This window comes from Colletes gigas, unplaced genomic scaffold (assembly GCF_013123115.1).
Source record: "Colletes gigas isolate AHSC1104 unplaced genomic scaffold, ASM1312311v1 Colletes_gigas_Sc00004, whole genome shotgun sequence".
Taxonomy (NCBI): Eukaryota; Metazoa; Arthropoda; class Insecta; order Hymenoptera; family Colletidae; genus Colletes; species Colletes gigas.
In genome coordinates, this window is record NW_025106633.1 from 7,220,462 (window position 1) to 7,241,743 (window position 21,282).

Consider the following 21,282-nt stretch of genomic DNA (forward strand, 5'->3'; position numbering starts at 1 on the left):
GTTATACGACTTGGAACAAGTTAAAGTAAGTTTTATCCAATATTTTTCATATAAATTAATATCAGGAACCTTGTTACTAAATATTATAACTAAACTGGAAGTTTTTTAGTTTCTATAGTGTTACTTTGTTAAAAAGCAGTATAAATCTGATTGTAAGCACTGTAATTCAAACATGAATCGATAATGGATTATTAATCCATCTGAGTAACATATATTATTACCTATGTATGACACTTGAAGGTCAGATAAGCATATATGATTAATGAAAGTGAAAATAAATCAATCTCGAATTTCCTACTATTCGTGAAGAAACTTTTGGCGCCAATTTGCTTAATGTACGTTGGTCTTGCAATCGACGTATTAAACAGTAATTTCGAAAACAAACTTTGAATACATAAAAACCGAATTCCCCTTTGATTAGCCTTATTTACAGCATGCATTTAGGTTTGATATCAACATGGAACTTTTCAAAGTGTAACAATAAATTCTTCACGTACCCAAGCAATCGAACGATTATCAAAGCATCTTTGAACACGGCACGAGCACGAGCACAACAGAAAATTTCACGCAACAACCTATTTCATCGAACCAATAACCACTTTCAACCGTATTTCTCGCGCAATAAATTAATTTTAATCGTCGAACGCGTCGTATTTCAGGACTTTTACGCGCGAACGTGTTTCCCAGCGCGGGAAAACCCGCGAAAAAACGACCCATTAAAATCGATTTAAATTTCTCGCGCAGCGTCGAAAGGCTGCTTGAAACTGTTGGCGTCGGGCGCCGCCAGTTCGCGCGTCCGGCGGTTCCAAGATGGCGGCGGCCGAGCGACGAAAGCGGCCGATCGTCGCGCCCTCAGTGTCTCGCGGTTCATCGATCAGTGTGGTGTGTGTCGCGTTGTTGCTCCGGTGGATTTTTTTGGTGGTTTGTTCCTGCCTGGGACGTACGCGTACTTTTTCATTTGGGTTTCCCGGAGTCGACGCGGTGATCGAACCAGGGGGCTCTTGAACGGGCCCAACGGAAACCGGAGGAAAGATGCAACCGAGGATATACTGGATTCTGATCAGCACGGCCGTCATTCTCGCGGGATGCAACGCCGCTACCGAGGTGAGTACAACACCGATTGCTTTCGTAGCAGCCTTTCCTTCTGTGTCCTGCCACCGATTCCGGCGATCGAACGATCGCCGTTACCCGTTTATTTCCGACGTCTCGCGTGCTTCCTCCTCGCGCGATCCTGCCCATGCACTCGTCGAACGCGCGTTCGATGAAATTTCAAACGGGCCCACCGCACGATCGTCCGTTGTTCACGGTGCATATTTCGAAACGTTTTTCTCGCGGGATTCGCGTGCGGAAGTTTGTTCGGGCGATCGCGTCGCATTCTCGCACGTATCCCGACTTCGGAGCGCGTTCGAATCCCAAACAAGTCCGCGCGAGACGCGATCTCCTCTCGTTGTTTACGCTTCGTTGCGATTTGCGTGAATTTGTTTACTCGATCTCGTGCGGCGCTCGGGCATCGCGAGGCACGTTTGCACGACAATGCAGAACGATACAGCGTTAATTATTGGTTCCCTACGTGTTCTCGGTAGGTCCGAATATATCCACACTTTGTAGATCGCATTTCCAATACTTGAATTACGAATCTGGTGGCAATTATTAGCCGTTTCATAACAATTGTACGTGGTACATTGTGTTTATATCGCTGTAATTTGTTTTATCATTAATCGTATTATTATTTATCGCGGGGAATGATTTGTAAAACAACTTAACGTAGTAATTATGTTCGATTTCCATTATTACAAGACACAGCGTGTTTTATAAGCGCTCTGTACTTGAAGTAATGGCTCTGGATTATTTTATCCATGTTGAATTCTTATTTTAATTCATTTTTTCTATCAGAAAATTAGAAAGAGTATTGAAAAACAGAATATATTACAAAGGAAGGTTGTTTAATAACACGACATTTTAAAGCAATATAGGCACAATGTATCGTGCTATTTGTTACAGTAAATTTCTATAATACAACTTTATTAAACAGTTCGTAATTGCCAGTCATATTCATAATACAGCTATTGGAAATACGTTGACAGTGCGAGCTGGGCTGTGAGCAGGAAACCATAAAAACTTTTTTCGTTTTATCGTTTTATTTCGAATCGCAGACTGGATGACGAATTGATTTACAAAAAAATCTGGCAGCGGAATATCAGAGAATTATTGGAGGGTTAAATTTGATTTTCTCAGTTTTTTATTATCGTCCTTGATGAGGAAGGTTCTGCATTGTCGCTTAACAACGTTTGTTCCCGTTCATTCGTTAATGCAAATTGCTTTTTTGCAATATATAAACGCGTCTGTTCCAATTTTTATGCAATATATTTCTGCAACCGTCGTCGTTCCTGTTTTTAAGAGCCCATATGACCACCGAACAGTGACCGTTATCTTTTTGGTCGAAGCGACGGTTTCAGCGTGTGTTTTGTCCGTTCTTGCCTACCTAGCCATTGTCCTCATTGTTTTCGATCGTCGTATAAAATCCATTTTTCACCCCCCGGTGACGGTTTATTTAAAAAACGAATTCTTTTTGTTTCTTTAGAGTAACAAGGTAGCTACTTCTGTCCTTTCATGCATCATTTCTCAAATTATCACCTGAGAATAAATTGGCGAGGGCCCACACGCTCTTAAATGAAAAGGAAAGTGAAATGGAAATTTTTAAATAGGAGGTATTGGTTTTAGATTTTAATACAAATTTAATACAGTTTTCTTCTCCACTTATTTTCAATGCAATCGAAAGACAAGTTCAGGCTACTTTTTCCCGATGCTTCATTCAAATTCATTTGTTTTTTTTTTATGATTATGCAAACTTGCACAATACGAGGTTGTTAAAGTTAGCAGGTGAAATTTGTATTTTTTAATTCCGATCCTTTTTAAACGGGTTAGATGCTCTGTAACGATTATGCACTTACGTAAATTACAATTTCATTTTTTTTCTTTCCAGTGGAACCCCCCTCCGGTTAGTTCCAAGTATTCCAATCGATGCAGCTTTTCATTCTTCACGGGAAAGCATTAGTATAATGCACGAATATACCGTACCCGTAACATTCAAACTCTGCAGAAATATTTTCATGCGCGCGAACATAATAGTTCTTAATGCTTTCGTGGAAGGTTCGAAACCTTACGAAGCATTCTTGCCCGGCATAATAGCACGATACGTTAAATCATCGAGAATTATACGTCTGTACCGTGCGTGTTACGAATATATTATTTCGTACGCCGCTAATTTATCACGTTAACATTTCCTAACAATAATTCTGATCGAGATGGCTGGCATTAGCCGGCTAATACTCTAGGATTTGTTTCCACTCATCGAGTCTCCTGCGTGTCGAACTCGGACGTTCGCTCGGGTCACCTTCACCCTGCAACGCGACGCGCCATTTTTTAGTTTTACGCTGGACCGTTGCATTCGTGGAACTGGACACGGGAGCGTAACGTGAAACACTCGAAGTGCGTTCAAAAACTAACAGCAACATTTATAAATAGAAACCAATCTCAACAGATTATGCTCGAACTTTTATCCTTGACCGCTGTCCCTTAAGGCCGGTTCGTACGTGTCCAATAATTTCGTCGCGTGCCGCGTCGACTGATTCCGTCTTTTAAGTTTATTTCGAGTTCTTTGCTTCTCTGCGAGATAAAACCTGTAAATTTAAAATAAACAAATCTTTCCCCCTTCGTAAACACTCGCGAACAATTTGCACACGCGATCGTTGCGTTGGACGGACATGGGAAACGAAACACTCTTCGACGAAGTATTTATCGACAGTCGAAAACCATCGAAACGGACGAGAGCAGTTCGCGTAGAAAGTTCCGGTATCGCGGTGCATACGGGTCGAAATATATCGATCGAAATCGCGATGGCGAGTACACGCCTCGATTTACGAGGCGAGAAAAATAAATTAAATAATTTCGTTAATACAAACAATTTTTTATATATCTATATGTACTTATATAGGGTGTTCGTCCACCTATGGGAAAAATTTTAATGAAAGATTCCGGAGGCCAAAATAAGCCGAAAATCAAGAATACCAATTTGTTGATGGAGGCCTCGTTAAAAAGTTATTAACAATTAAATTGAAAAATTTTATATCGTTCTGGAAAAATTATTTCCAGTTGCAGGAGTCAATTTCAATCATTTTTGGTGAATAGACATATCCCCGAATTCCTACGCATTTTCGAGAAAAAAATTCGAGTAGGTGGACAAATTTTTCGATGTAATGGAAAGTTTCAAATCGTTCTGGAAAAATTATTTTTAGTTAGAGGGGTCAATTACAAGTATTTTTGGTCATTATACATACCCTCGAAATCCTACCCACTTTCGAGAAAAAAATTCACGAAGGTGTGAAATTTTTCGACAAAATTAAAAAATTTCAAATCGTTCTAGAAAAATTATATTTAGTTAGAGGGGTCAATTACAAGTATTTTTGGTCATTATACATACCCTCGAAATCCTACCCACTTTCGAGAAAAAAATTCGAGAAGGTGTGAAATTTTTCGACAAAATTAAAAAATTTCAAATCGTTCTAGAAAAATTATATTTAGTTAGAGGGGTCAATTACAAGTATTTTTGGTCATTATACATATCCTCGAAATCCTACCCACTTTCGAGAAAAAAATTCGAGATGTGAAATTTTTCGACAAAATTAAAAACTTTCAAATCGTTCTGGAAAAATTATATTTAGTTAGAGGGGTCAATTACAAGTATTTTTGGTCATTATACATACCCTCGAAATCCTACCCACTTTCGAGAAAAAAATTCGAGATGTGAAATTTTTCGACAAAATTAAAAACTTTCAAATCGTTCTGGAAAAATTATATTTAGTTAGAGGGGTCAATTACAAGTATTTTTGGTCATTATACATACCCTCGAAATCCTACCCACTTTCGAGAAAAAAATTCGAGATGTGAAATTTTTCGACAAAATTAAAAACTTTCAAATCGTTCTGGAAAAATTATTTTTAGTTGCGGGGGTCAATTACAATCAATTTTGGTGGATAGACATACCCCCGAAATCCTGCGCATTTTCGAGAAAAAAATTCAGTACAGGCGAAACTTTAAACGTTAATAATTTTTTAACAAAGCCTCCATAAACAAATTGGTATTCTTGGTTTTCCTCTTATTTTGGCCTCTAAAATCCTCCATTAAAATTTTTCCCAGGGTTGGCCGAACACCCTGTATACTATATTATCCGTGATCAATTATTTAAGTACACTGAATATTCACAAAGATTCTTTGAAATATTTTGTTTATATTTCCCCCGTGGTGTATTCGTTGGTTAACTTTAACAGTCTCGAAGACATTCGTTATCTATAATAGATAGGCATTATCGATTCTCGTCGAGGAGGAACTAACTCGTCCGACCAAAAGCTTTGAAAGCAATAATAAAGAAACGCTTGTATCGGCCAGGATGGTATTCGACGTTTTTGTTTTTTTAACAAACAAACGTTCGTTCTTGTGGAAATCAGCTTGAATTAATTTCAGTTAATAATTGCACGGGCTCTCTCTCGGATCTTTCGCTTCGGAATCTTTGCCTTTGTGCGTCGACGGGGCACGATTCCTTGGAATTAATAACGCTCACTGTTTACGTAACGTTACGCGTATTGTTACTTAAAGGGCATTGCCGCGCTGTGCGTTGGCTTGTCCTGCGTAACAATGCATTGTGACGGAGAATTGCCCGACTTTCGATAAGCCCTTCAGCTTGTTCAATTCGTCGAGCACTCGTTTGTTCGAAGCACAGATTTAATACGTTGGGGTTTGATTTTAAAATACCATCTTAAATCAACGAATAATGGAATTTAAGCCTGTTGATAGGTTTTAAAATTTTATTTGTATTCGTTATTGAAAATTTCTATCTAGATAAGAGGTTCGTCGATCTGTGATTACTTATCGCCTGCATTTCACAGTCATTCACACGAGATACAGTTCGAAAGGGTATCTCGAGCACGAAACTGACCCTGCCTCCCCCATTGTGCCGAGCACGATCGCTCCTGCTGTCAGAATTGTTGATCAACTACGTTCCGACCGAGTCACTGAGTGCTTAATGAATCATTCCCATAGCGCCGTCGCGTGTCCCCGTGCATTATTAAACAACGAACGAATCCTCGATTCACGGCGCGTCGATAAGGGCCGTTTGATCGATGATCGAGTCTAATTACAGTATTGTGAACATTCCGTCGTGGGTTTCGAGCGGTACCGTGACGACAACAAGCCTTAAAAAGCCCTTGTTTTCCGAGCCCGCGTAGCCATTGTCCTTGCGCTCGTATTGTCCTGTCGCGTGTCGGTATTCCGCGAAGCTACGCGGAAATCGGCCGTGCCGAAAGAGGGCTCTGGCAACGTCGAACGGGGGGGTTATGGGTGGGGGGATTGAGAGGATCGCACAGGCCCTAAGAATTCCCTCAAAGGCGGGGACACAATGACCTCGTTCCTTTCTGGCAGCACGATTCGCGAAATTCACCGCGTGACTCACGTTTTGTTGTTGGAAAACAGCCCGTAGGCTGGTCTGCAGGGCTCGTTGGCCCAAACGGCATAACGTGCCTCGTTAAACCCCGTGAAAGCCACATGGTGGCGTTTGTGCAGCTTACCTCGACCCTCATACAAGTCATCCCTCGTAGATAGTAATACTTGTACCACCGTCGAACAGTCGTTGAGAGTTTTTACTCTACGAATCACTCGAAAAAAAAGAAAAAAAATTAAAAATCATTGCTACAAGGTCTAGGGAAAATCGAGCGTTCGTAAAAGGATAATTCAGTAACGTCGATGCAGCGTTTATACGCTCAAACGGAAACGACTTGTGCAACTCAACACCAATGTTGCGATTTCTTTATTACATATTACGCAACGAGTTCTCGCCGCGATACGATACGAATATTTATAAGTTGTCCCTTCTCCGGTTAAGGCGGCTAGGGAGAATGCATTTTCCGCGCGAAGACAGCGAGATTATTACCGTAGATATTTCATCGCCCGGTAAAACCAGGGGCTTTAACTGTTCGCCGAGGAGAGAGACAGGGGCTTCTTTCGCTTGGTTAAATTAAGATCGCGCAATTGGAAAATGCGACTCGATGTAAACGCACTTCAAACGATTTACGACGACCTCTGGAGGGGGCCACGTTTCTCGCGATTTTGCTTTGCTTTATGCTTCCACAAAAGAATGGAACGATTCTCGCGATTCGAAAAGATGAATTAGCGATCAAAAGGGCGCGGTTGCATTCATTTTTCAAAATAAACAATTATTTCCTTTTCTACGTGATAGTTTTTAGATTGGATTTAAGGAATTTCGTTAATCATGTTTATTTATACTCTAACGAAAATCAAAATTTTTGTATTCTTCGGTATCTGTTAATATTTTATATTTTACGAATTTTTAACCGATACATTTTATTGAATTTTGATATACTCTAATTTATTTCATTTTTGAATAACGTTTAAATACTTTGTCAGTGTGCCGCCATTGAATAAATCGAGAAAGCATCAGATCGATAGAATCGTTGGGTAAATGTTTTCCAAGAAATAACAACTAATTTTAATGTTAAATTGCCGGGCTCGATTCGTTAATAATTTTCATTTTTATTAATTGTAGCCGGTGGAGCCTTAATTCTTGAGCTTTTGAACGAATTCAAGTACCCCGGCGATTACTGGGAATTAATTTATTTCATTTTCTTCGTGATAAGCGTACTCGATCCCATTTATTAGCACAGTGAACTTAATTAATTAATTGGAGTGGATTGGTCAACGGTAATTAGTTATCGCATTAATTTAGTAATTTTATGGAATGCGCAGACGTCGCTAATTATTGCGTGGCTTGCGCTGTATTAATTTATATCTATTCCCATTAATATTCGCCGATCGCGGTATTTACGCGTGTGTTACTGGATTCGGTGACAAATTTTCGAAAGGATAGATTTTTGTATACTCTGTACAACGAAATAACAAACTTCGTTTAGAATTTCGTTATTAAAAGCGTGGAAAAAATTTGTTCGTATATTTGAACAAAAATAAATTTACTTTTGATGGACGAATATTAATGGTAGCTATGCGTCTTGAGAAAGTCATAAACATTCGAAACTGTGCTGGGGAACATTAACGTGGCCCATATATAATAGTCGGAAATTCCGGACGTCGTGTCCGGTCGAAAATAAACAACCAGCGAAATGTTGGAAGGCGATGCAGAAGCTACGGAAAGTCGCGCTCGGAACGTTTCGTAAAAAAATATCTCAGCCGTCTATTTATATTATATATACAAGTCAGCGCGAAAGTACATTGCCCCAACCTGACCTACGGGTTGCCCGAACGAGCCGTTGTAAACGGCCATTAACGGCCGTCGTTTAATATTCGTTGTCGCGAATCGGTGCCATTTCGAACGCTAAACGAGACTATGGAGCACCATTACCACTCCTGCAAGGTCAAACGATTTCTTCGATCGATAGAGGGAGCTGCAAAACGGTCACGTTTCCAGAAAACCTTCACCGTTACGTATATATTTATTTAACATTTCCTTTTTCTTTCGCCAGAATCGTATCGAACGACATTTCTAGGATGTCAATATTTCTTCAAAGAGAACGATAAATTGATATTAAAAAATGCGACGTATTTCGTACAGAGTAAATTCAACCGCGTACCAGTGGCCCTTCGACTGACCTCGAGTAATAAAAATCACGTTTATATAGGAGAAAAGTAAGCACATAAAAAAATTGCAATTCCTCTTCGGTACATTCCTCATTTTATTATTATTAAAGAATGGTTGACGTACAATATCGTTCCCAAGCGTTTTTGCGCCGATAAACTTGGAGGTGCCTCGTAGAATATTAAGAAGCGGACTTTATTTGTGCCATAAGTTCACAGAACGTTTCTAGCATACTCTGGCTCTATTACTCGGCCATGCAATATTGCCAATAGTCCCCTATAGAAACTCTGGAAAAAAAATAGGAGAGAAAAAGCAAACTCTGTCTCTGTCGGTTACGAGAGTCGAGATTCTAATTTATGAAGCCCCGGTCATCGATTTCGTCGTCGAATCGAAGCTGGGTCCTTTGTTTGGAAATTAGAATGCAAATCGTTCGGGGAACGCCAGCCGTCAAATTCTGGAATCTAGCAGCGGTAACGTCAGCGCCCCAGTATGTAAGCGACGATCTCTGTAAACACGGTGACGACTATTCGGAATTTTGAATGACATTACGCGTCAATGGAATTACTACGTCACGGGTCGTCGTAGTCTAATGTATTCCATTCGGAATTTCAACCGGCGGATACCCGCAGTCGCCTAACGTACGACGTGTCCCAAAATAAACCGCGCTCCGTGCATTGACCGAGACTGTAAACAAACGACACTATTCACCATTTCCGTGTACTCTGTCCCGGGGATGGGATCAAGACCAATATTTATTCACGAATATCAATTGACTTGACACTCGAGCGCCGTTTCATCGGCGTAGAGTACATCTCGTCAAAGCAGACGTTTAATTTACCGTAGAACCGCCTTTGTGCCAACTAATAGGGCCATGCCGGCGAATCGTTGAATCGTCGATTTAGTCCTTTTGCGCGAAAATACATATTCGTGTCAAAAAAAAACTAATAATCGTTCGCACAATTAATTATAAACGCTACGGAGTGGAACTTTTCCCAAAAAGTTTGTCGTAGAAATCTCGAGTCGAGTATAGTCACTTTTCGAAACATCAGTCTTCCATACATACGTAATATGTATATAGACGATACATCGCGAGATCTCTCTATCGCATCTTTTATTCACCGTGAACGATTCAACTATTGAACGGCTCCGTCGAGCACGAGATAACTTGGAGAAATGTCGAAGGCGAAGAAGTCGAATTCCCCCGTTCGAACGTCGATTGGAAACACGTTCCGAGCACGGGAAATCTCGTAACCACAAACTTACCAGAAAATCGTCCATAAATTTCCAGTAGTGAAACTGCACCGACCGCTGCATGCAGGCACTCCTTCAGGCTATGCTCGAACACACACCGAAATAGCGCTGGCGCGCATTCCGAACGCGCAGCATTATTTTCCGCGCAAAATTAGCCAACGGGAGACAGTTTTAGGTTACGTAACCGTTCTAACCACGCGCCTCCGTGAAAGTGCGAAGCAGATAACGGGTGAATTAACTTATCGACCTCAAATAAATATTGTCTTCCTTGAAAAATGTGCAAGCGATCCACCTGGTAAAAAATAAAAGAATAAACGTATCTCGGGCGCAGAGAAAGCTGGACACTGGTTTCCAGTTGCTGGAACCGTGTCAATACTCAATACAGAATGACGAATAGCGAACGATGAGCATTAATGGGCTTCTACGAGCTGGTGACCGGTGTAAGGCAGGGCCAACGTACGTTCGAAACGGTTCGAGGTGGCGTTCGTGTGTGCGACACGCAATTTGCACGAACACGCGTGTCACCGGTCATGCACGCAATTGTACGACTCCGTGATTCCTTTTACCGCGTCAGCTGTACGTGTCACGAACTTCATTTGCAACATTGCCAGCGACACGAACGAGGATTCGTAGGTGTGTTTTTACTGCAGGCATTTCTCAATTTCTACTATCGCCAGAATTTTCCTACATGAAAGCTGGCAGGCGTTCCTTGACCATTTTCGTTTCTTTCGACGCGAAGACACGACGAACGCTCATGCGCGAATACGATACGATACCCGTGGCGCCCTCTAGCGGCGAATACTTGTTGCTACACAGTCGAATTTAAAGGGTTATTCTCATTTGGGAACGTCGATATTAAATAAGTGTTCCTTTATCGTATAAGGAACCCGATTCGACCACAGTTTGAGAAACCCTGCATTGGGTCGTTTTGCAACCACTCTGTTACCGAGATAAAAATCTATTCGATTTCTTCTTTGCGGGTTGAAAAAAACCACGAAAAAGAACCGATCGAGCAGCGTGTTCGGGAGACCCTTAATTCTTAGCAACCTCGTGCCGACTCCACATCAAACGATCCGGACGAATCCGGAGAAAAAGATCCTTTGAGCGTATCTTTCCCTTTTGCACGATACACCGAAATCCCCACCGCTCCCCCGTCCCTTTCTTGTCCATCGCCGGAGCCTTCCCGTCGAATACCAACGACGCTTCGTAAACGCGCTGGCTTCGTGTTTGAGGCGCGCAAAAAGGCAAGTTCGGGTTGCAACCAAGTTGCAGCGCTATCATCGCGAGTCGTGATCCCAGTAATCGAGGGCCGTTTAGCGATGTAAGGGCAAGCAATACAGAATCATCGACCGCGTAGAAACACGCGCATTAATCGTCGACGCTGTAGGTCGACGTCGGTCCTATCTCGACACGGCCATCTCACGATACGGAACAAGCGTACTGTGTATACGGGGTTTATCCCAGACAAGGCTTAAGGGGGAAGTTAAGAGGGGGGACTACGGGCCTCACACTTAAACGGACCAAATTTTTCTTTACTTTTCCAAAACACAAAAATAAATTTTTACAAATAGATACGAAAAAAATATTTTCGATTTAATAAAAATTTGAGATTTTCTTATATGGTTAAAGATTTTAAAGGTGTGTCTGTCTAGGGTAAATTAACGTTTAAAGAACGTTTTATTAACGAACTGCTTTGTCGGAATTTTTCTCTGGTTCGAGAGCAAGGGAGGTCCGTCTTACTTTGAGTCGTTTTTTCGATTAGTTGTGCACACACACCGGGGGAAAACGAAAAGCGGCAAACGAGGCCAAGGAAATTCTTTCTGGGTTGGTTTTGCCCATACGGCACGATGGGACATGCTTTTCGGCTTACTTTGGACAGACGCTAGTGATGAAAATTAAACGAGATTAATGAAGAAGCCTTTTCTGGGTCACTTTTGATCAATGGCGGTATTTGGGAGGTTAAGAAGCTGTATAACTTGGACGACACCGAAAGAATTTCGTCCGAGAAACATCATATTTTAACTCGGACTTGTTATCGAATTATATATTATTTTATAAATAAATTCGTGACCCACAAATTACAAAATTTCAGACTTTGGGAACGAAAAACGAAACTGGGAAACCGGACGCTAATTATGAATAATTCTATTTTCTGTTTTTAATTTTATTAAATGAGGTAATAAATTCGAATTTTTTAAAGTTTTTTTTTTGCAAAGACCATTTTTCACGAACAAACGAAATGACAAAATGTTCGAAAAGTACGATAATTTTTGCTTTCAAATGACAATGTTGGGATTCAATGGAACCGTCTCTCGAATCCATTGAATTTTCAAAAGCGAAATTCGTCTGAATACATAATTTTTGCATTCATCATTTAACGATATTTTATTTTACATTTTCCTTTCAAGGAAGCTCAGGTTTCAATTGCTTAAGAAGTAAGCTGAGAGCTTTCTTAATTCCCTAAATACGAACGTTCGCGCTGCTGTGGCAGCATCGAAAAACTTCCCTCTTTAAATTTACTTCATTTCCGTTGCTGCTGTGCCCTCGGAGGGAAGCTTATCCTTTTTCAACTACGTTCCCTTGCAACTACGTGACGAAATTGACCCAGAAAGGGTTTCTTACTTGTGTAACCGGAGGATTTTTTTTGTCGTTTTTTTTAATCTTCAAAGTTTGAACAATTTCAATTTTCAGGAATTCGATTCCGGAAAGTTAATTCATTGATTCGACCGGAGAGGTTAATTCAAGAATTCTATTCGCCGAGTAAATTTAAGAGTTAAATTGGAGAAGTTTTATTCAAGTATTTCTTTGTGGTGGCCGACTGGTTTTCTCTTATTGAGGTTTCCGCAATTCCGATCGTTTCTTTGCAATTCTCGATAATCAATTCCCCCGGCGTCGAGTCACGAGCCGCGAGATTGGGCAGTTTAAGATTGCGCAGCGCCATATTTGGTCTCGTTGCTCGCTCGAAAAGGATCTTTGATCAGCCCCGGCACTCTCGGTTCGACGACGAAATCTTGCCTAAAGGAATTTTCGCAACGAGCGCGATATCTCCGCCACGGAGGCTAAATAATTGCTACTATTTTCACATGATTTCTCTCTGACGCGCCTAAACATTACGATGAAGTTTAAAACACGCGTGTATATCTTGCAGGTATTCCAATAAAAAAAATATAGATAATGTCAGTGTACGAGCAAGCTTACATTATTTACAGTTAAATCATTTATTCAAAATGAATACCTTCTTCTAATCTTATCTCAGGTGGTAAAACATAGAGTAACAGATATATTATGATTACAAACATTTAGTTAAGAAAGAAATAAAAATTGTATAATCGTAATGTTTTGTACTCTTTTGCCACCTAAGATAAGATTAGATCTTGTCGAAAAGTTTAATAAACAATAATTCAACTTATTATGTCCGTGGCGATGCTTCGCGTACTCGCCACCAGAGGGACGACTCTCTCGCAAGTGTTCGAAGGACTCTTCTATTTTTATATACACGGTAAAAAATTTTAAATCATACTAAAAAAATTATATTTAGTTAGAGGGGTCAATTACAAGTATTTTTGGTCATTAGACATAACCCCGAAATCCTACCCACTTTCGAGAAAAAAATTCGAGAAGGTGTGAAATTTTTCGACAAAATTAAAAAATTTCAAATCGTTCTAGAAAAATTATATTTAGTTACAGGGGTCAATTACAAGTATTTTTGGTTATTAGACATAAACCCGAAATCCTGCACATTTTCGAGAAAAAAATTCAATACAGGCGGAACTTTGAATGTTAATAACTTTTTAACGAAGCTTCCATTAACAAATTAGTATTCTCGATTTTCGTCTTATTATGGCGTCTAGAATCTCCCATTAAAATTTTTCCCAGGGTTGACCGAACACCCTGTATACGCTCCTCGACTGTTCTTCCCATCGAGCAAACGAGCCACGTGTCCGTGTGTTTCGCTGTATTGTTATCTGTTTGCAATTCGAGGACCGCGTTTGCACGCACTAATACATGAAAATTTCCGAGCGCAACGTCGACAAAGAGATCCAGTTACACTAGTTTTAAAACAAAACCGTTTCGAGTGACCGGTCCAGAATAGAGATCGGAGATTACGAATGGCCACCAACGGTCGATTCCTTAAGGCTCCTTCGTTGTGTTTCGAACCGTCGAAAGATGGCAAGTGGGTCGATTTCTATCGCGAATAATCGCGGAGCTCGCGCGACACGCGACTCCTACGAGAATGGAAAGAGTGGAACGAGAGACGCGCGCGGGGGTTGAAAGTCGCCCGGAGATCGAGGTCAGAGTGTAATTTTCGTATAAAATTGAAGTATTCCGCGAGCGGCGCGTCATTAAACGCCCCGCTAGACCGCGGGGCTCGAAATCGAGGCGGTTTCTTTTTTCGGAACATTGAAATTTCGTGGAAGTCGTTTAACGCGAATCGACTCTAATAAGCACTCGACGCGACGACCTCTCTCTCGTTAGCCATGAATTTTTACCCGACGGAAACGTGTCTTCGTGCCTCGTCGTTCGGCCATGATACATATACGTATATACCTGGTTATAAATTCCTTGCGTTTCGATTCCATTTTCATATTTCTTTTTCCTTTTTTACCCATATCTATTCGCTGTCCGTTCGATTTTCAAATTATACCCACCGGGCTCTCGTCGAATGCGACAGTAATTGAGCGTGGAAGAAAATGAACGAATTTTTTCATTCTTTTTTTAACTCATTAGAATAGAATTCTTCGAAGATAATTATGGAGATTGGCTAGGAATTAATTTAATAATGACTATTAATTGACAGCAGATCTTTTCGAATTGCAAATAGATTTGATCTAAATTGAATATATAGAATATCGATAATAAAATAGGATCGTTTTAGAAACCGTAAAACCTCGTGAATTATTAAAATCACCACCGCGAACTTTTCGAAATCCATCGATTAAATTAATTCGGGCAACAATTTGTTGTGTCTCTTCTATTATTAAATAGCAATGGAAATTGGTGTTTTAATGTCCGTTTGCGAATTGAGTCCCTCTATTTGCACAATTAATAGACTTGTTTGTTAATGCACGGTTAATTACTGGTGGTCAAATACGTAGCTAATTACGCGGATAATTTATGTTATCCGACCGAGTTGTGATTTCGCCTCGAATCAGAGTCATTTCCATAAAACATACAAGCACGGTGACATCGATGTTGCAAGTTTCCCAAATTTTCAACTACAGCGACATTCGATCGACCAGCGTCGCGTTCGTGAACTCCGATAAATTAAAATATTCAATTCGAATGTAATAAAAAAATTATACAAATTTTCTTACTGGAACGTTGATCCCCAGGTTGGGCGTCGCGACAATAAAAGGATACAATTTAATAACGGTTCCGTGTTGCAAACTTTAACTACTGTTCGTGACAGATAATTGTTAGCGCGCGTTTCGCGAATCTAAATCGTTTCGTCAAGCGTCGTTCCAATTTCTTGTCACACGAGAACCCGGACGAGTAATTTGCTCCCGCGGAGCGTAGAATAGAAAGAAACGCCGCGAGGCGAAAAGAAACGAACGAGAAAGAGGTACCAGGAAAACTATAGCTTCCGTCTTCGACTTGAGAAGGCTCTAAAGAAATCAACGATGGAGACCCGGGGACACCATTTTCTTTTCTCTCGCCAAACGCGGTCTTGGCTTCGTTGTTAATGGATTAACAGCGGTTAACAAACTTTTTTACGCTCTTCCATCGCCTTTGTTCCGTTCCAGAATTATTAATGTAACGATAATGTTGCAAGTGAAATATTTATTTCCCCCGACGAGAAATGAGATTGGTTGATTCCGTTCGGAGATTGTATGTAGCGACAGTTCGTTGTCGCGGCCCCGTCTTCGTCTTGGGCGTTTGAAAGTACCGGAAAGGGCGTGAACGTCCTCTGGAAATTGGCTCGTTACCTTCAAGTTTTCGCGCCGAATCCCCGAGGCGCGAAAAAAAGTTTCATCCATCTTGCGCCTGGTTCGTCCCACGGGCGACAACTTTTCTCGTTCGTCCTTTCCCGCCCTACTTGCTACTTCCCCTCCCTCCATACACCACAGGAACGTGTCATCCAGTTCGGTCAAAGGTGTACAACACGTTCTGGGTCGGTTCCCTCGACGAACATCGAAAGGGGTCAGTTTTCCATAAACTGATTTTCATTATTATTTTTGGTCACTATTATATAGGATATTCAGCACACTCCAGGGAAAAATTTTAATGCAGGATTGTAGAGACTAACATAAGATGAAAATCAAGAATACCAATTTGTTGATGGAGGCTTTGTTAAAAAGTTATTAACATTCAAAGTTCCACTAGTACTGAATTTTTTTCTCGAAAATGCGCAGGATTTCGGGGGTATGTTTATTCACCAAAATTGGTTGTAATTAACCCCCGCAACCGAAAATAATTTTTTTAAAACGATTTGAAAGTTTTCAATTTTTCGAAAAATTCGTCCACCTACTCGATTTTTTTTCTCGAATGTGGGTAGGATTTCCAGGATATGTGTAATGACCAAAAATGGTTGTAATTGATCCCCGCATCCGAAAATAATTTTTCCAAAACGATTTGAAATTTTTTAATTTAATTGTTAATAACTTTTTAACGAAGCCTCCACCAACAAATTGGTATTCTTGATTTTCCTCTTGTTTTGGCCTCTAGAATCTCCTATTAAAATTTTTCCCAGGGGTGATCGAACACCCTATATAAATACATATAGATATATAAAAAATTATGTTGGTAACAATTTTTGGCGCGAGTGACGAGCGAGTAAGGGTTGGCAGCAGTGCAACAGGCGAGAGCTGTCAACGTTCGTAAAGATGGACGACTGTGCGTGGCGTGTAAGAAACGTAAAACGCGTGAAATCGGATGAAAAAGTAAAACCAAACTAAAGATAGTTATTTTGTGTAATAGTGAACACAAAGATCACTTTATTTTTGTCCTCTTTACCGCTGTGTTTCATATATTCGTAATTAAAAGCTTGTTACAAACGATTCGAAAGACTGAACGATCTTTCTCCGCCACGTGCAAACCTAACCTCCAACGAAAACCTTTCCCGACAACATTGTGCGATGAAATCCGATTTGGGAGTATTCGAGTCGACTGTTCGATTATCGAAACAACAATTTACACTCTCCTCTAAATTGAATTCGAAGAATATCAGCCCCGTAAACACGAAAAACAGAAACAAACGTGGAATTGATATTCGGTGAGCGTGCACAGTTCCATAAAAATCGGTATATAACGAGTCGGGTAATGTTTCTCGCGAGGAAATCTGCAAGTCTATGAAATATGTATGTGAAAAGTTGAGAAAAGATTCGTATCATCCGTTTACCGAAGTTCCATCGAACGTTTTTCGTAGGTCGAGTTCGAGGAGCGTCCTTCGAAGGATAAACGAGCGCAGGAGGCGATACGGACGGCGCGATACGCGAAACGCAATTCTCCCGTTTTATGGCGCATAAATATGCATTAAGCGCCCCTGACTCGCGTTCCGCGTCCGTTATTTTTTACCCTTTTTTTCCTTTCCACGAACCGCCAGAATTATTTGTAGCCGAATGGCCGCGATTGTTTCACTTCCCCAATAGCCCTGATTTAAATCGACAATGAAATCGGATAAATTCTCCGGAACTACTGATTCGATGCACGTTGCATTCTAATTAAGTTTCGGTTAGCGCGTTGGGATCGTGTTCCTCCCTTCGAGGGACACAGACGTACAGACGATGGCGAACAGAGAGAGAATGAGAAATGTAGAAATACTTAATGGGAATCTTGTTAGTGTTAATAAGGAAAGATTTGAACATTTTGATTTGTAGAATCGTCCCTTAAAAGGATCGCCCATTAGTACACTCTGTATGGAGAAGGACTGTATTTTAAATTCCATTCTTGAAACGTGCGAAGCTCCCAGCTTTTCCAATGCTCTTTAGTATTAAAAAAAAAAAGGGAAGAAAAATGAAATACTACGTACGCCGTTTAAATTGTTCGAGCGTATTTTTCGGCTGCGCTTCCGGCACGTTCGCGGGAAATTTTAATCCACTAATGCGGGACATTCTCCAGCTCTTCCTTTCAGTCCTCTTTTTCTTCGTCCTGGTACGTAACGCGAGTGCTTCTGCGAGGATCTTTTGTTTCCAGAGAGGGTGGGATTTTTATACGAATTTATACATATTCCTGCATACTTTATCATATTATAAATAATATAGACGATATCAATAAACAAAAAATACATTTTTAGTTCATCAATTTTTTCGAAAAACTCCTCGAACAATTTGATCAGAATCCTGACCTCGTCTCGACTGCACTTTCGCGCCATCGCAGTCGAGATAATTTTGGATTTTCGCCCGACGTTTGCGCCGCACTGGCGGAAATAAGGTCATCCTTAAAGGAGAGTTTAAACGGTTGCTCGTCGAAGGAATTCCGAACGCGTAACGAGGAAAAAAGAAATATCGAAAAGTATGAATTTTTGGTCGAAATCGTCCGGGAGTAATTAGGAACGCGGTTGCTTGTCGAAACACGAGGAATATTTGCGGGAATTCGCGCGACCGCGGAACCGCCGACATCTTTGTTACCCAAAAAACAGGACTCGAGGCACGGCGAACGGAACGATTCATTAATTTTAATTGCGAGGAATGCAACAACGGGACACGCGCCGGTTGGCTGTTGGATTTTTCGTACCCTCGTTTGACGTAACGCGAGCAACCGTCGGTTTTCAAAGCGGAACAGTTTAACAATTTGAATCGCGCGCGGAATTAATGACGCGCCGTACGTTCACGGACGGTTAAAGCCGTTTTCCCACTCGGGCGAATCCGACGCGATAAAGAGAACAATTCTGACCAAGATTCGTGTAACGAATTAAAGAACACTCGTGTATTAAAAATAGGTAACAAACAGCGCAGAATCAAAGAACTAAATCGTAAGTGAAAATGGCGTAAGGAGTCATTGTTGCGAGGTAAAGTCATTTTTTCACTTGTTCGAGCGTAACAATGATTTAAATTCTGCAGATAATCATTAAGTAGTGATTTAGATGGGAAAACGGTTTAATTTTATAAATCTTGAGAACAATGCGAGTTCATCGTTCCCGTTGCATAAAGCCTCTTAATTAGAAAACGGTTCTCGGATTTTTTTCATTTTCGTACAAAGAAGAAATTGGAATGCTTCGTAATCTTTCTTTAATTAAAAGGACGGGAAGGGAATGCGGAGCTGGATTCGCGTGAAAATAATTGGTTCGGACAGAGGAAACGGAAACGTAGTTCATATCGTTCCGTGACAGGTTCGTCCTTTGCGAAGAATCCTTGGAAACTTTACTCATTAAGGTAGTCGCGTGTGCGTTTCCATTGCAAAGGCTCCTCGATTCTCGTATTTGACGTTAAAAAAGATAAGGAAAGTAGCCCAAGATCCACTTCCATTATCGGATTATAAAAACATAATGTATCGAATAAACCGTAATAATTGTGTTGGAGTTAACTCTTTGTAGCACAGGATTTCAGATAATAAAATAGACTTATGTTGCGTAGAAATTTTATTGCGTTTTAAATTCAACAAAATTGATATATTTTCATTAATTATCACATAATGTAAAAACATAAAAAAATGATATTAGTTTAATTAAATTTGTCGCGATAAACCTTCCGCTTGCAACAAGTGAATACATTTGTAACATTTGTTGAATATATTACCAACTGCTTTACGTAAATGAGACGAAATATAAACCTATGCGTGTGCAGCCATTATGGGACTAAAAATGTCCCATCATGCATTACGGTGCATCAAAATGGCGGAACCCTTTTAATCCCAGCGTGGCCCAAAGAGTCAAAGAACGTTTAGCGAATGAGAAAAGATCACAATTACACAAGATACTTCACATCTACGCTTAATAAACTAATTTCTGTTGACGTTACCATCATCGACGCACATACAACGAAATACAACCGGACGTTTTAACTTTGGGACTGGAAAAGTTCAGGTCAAGAATATAATTCACGCGTAAGATTGGTTTCCGAAACTCGTGCACGTTCAAAGGAAAGTAATCTCCGAACTTTCAAAACACGGTTCTATATGTGTATTTTCCAGGAACTGATTTAGATTTTTCTCAAACGTTTCGACCTCTGTTTTTATACAATTTCTAAAATTAGGGATATCGTTCGCTCCCAGAGAATAATACACGTTCGGAGTTTGAAGAAACAAAGGAAAGGAAATAACTTGGCAATGAAATCAACGTGGCCCGGTGTTCTTGAAACCGGACGAAAGTATAATTCTGTTAAATTCCTGCGCTGATTCGGGAGTCCATAGATTAAATTGAACCTTCTTCGATCGAATTTCCAGGCCGGTTGTTTAATTTAATCGAAACTTCCTGGTCGGGGCTCGACGTCTGCTTTGAAATACAAACGGTGAAAAGTCGGGGCTTTCGTGGAAAAATGTTTGCCCGTGAACCGTGCAATCGCGCTCGCGATAAGTTCTGTCGATAATTGACGTTTCGTAATAAGCAAAGATCGCTCGCAGAGAAAAATAAAGGGACGACACGGTCGCGCGTGTTTTCAGATTAGTCATGGAATTTTTCTCGAATAAATAAACGATATAACGAATAATTAATTAATATATATATGCATACGGTGTTGCAATAATATAAAACATAGTACACTTTACAGTAAAATATTTGAAATAAACGCAAAGTTCTTTATATTCACATAGTATTATTTAATACGCAGAAAAATGCTGAGAGGGTTAATCTACGTTTCTAAAATAAGACGAACAAGGACGGGGAGAACGTAACTGCGAGGACAACAAAGATGGAGCGAGTATCCGACGAGACGAAACCCGACACCTCAAACGGTCGTGGGCCCCCCCGTTGCCCCCCTGCTCCGGAGGCCAATGGCGGGCGAAGTAGTCGAATAGGAAACGGCCGGTACGGCGTGTTCCGAGGGATTTCGTCGATAGAAATTCTTCCCGTGGCATTAATGAACCTTTCATCGTCGGCGTCCCTTCTCTCGTTAACTTCTGACACGACTGACGAAAGGAGCCGATAAATCGATACTCGTGTCGTGCGCGACAGAATGCTCACGATGAGCTTCCTCTTCGCCCGTTGGCTTCTCGCGCCTCCGCTCCCCTCCATCTTCTTTTTTTTCCGCCGGTTGCGTCTTCCCTTATTTCGTCCACGTACCGCGCCGATTGCCGGCTCAGAAATGCCTCGGAGTTTGTACGGCTATTATATGGCGGGAAATTCCTCGTTAAAAGGCGACGCGATTCGTGGAATCGGTGCTCCCGCGCCGCCGGGATTCCCCTCGCTTTCCAGACGCCTCGGCTCTTCCCTTTTCGGTGATTTTTCGGTCCTATGAATGGCCACGATTATTCCCCACGCACAAAGGGACGATGTTCGC

At 40.8% G+C, this 21,282-nt stretch overlaps 1 protein-coding gene across 2 annotated transcripts in view; it reads left to right on the forward strand.

Annotated features, from left to right (window-relative positions):
* The first annotated feature begins 871 nt into the window (after positions 1-871).
* Positions 872-21,282, forward strand: part of LOC122405493 (syndecan) — a 156,131-nt gene continuing 135,720 nt past the window's right edge. For both annotated transcript variants that reach the window (XR_006259776.1, XM_043410288.1), the window contains exon 1: positions 872-1,104. Coding sequence is in view for 1 of the 2 variants with exons in the window: in XM_043410288.1 (XP_043266223.1) it covers positions 1,033-1,104 (72 nt within the window). In the remaining variant the exon portion in view is untranslated. The remainder of the gene's footprint in view (positions 1,105-21,282) is intronic.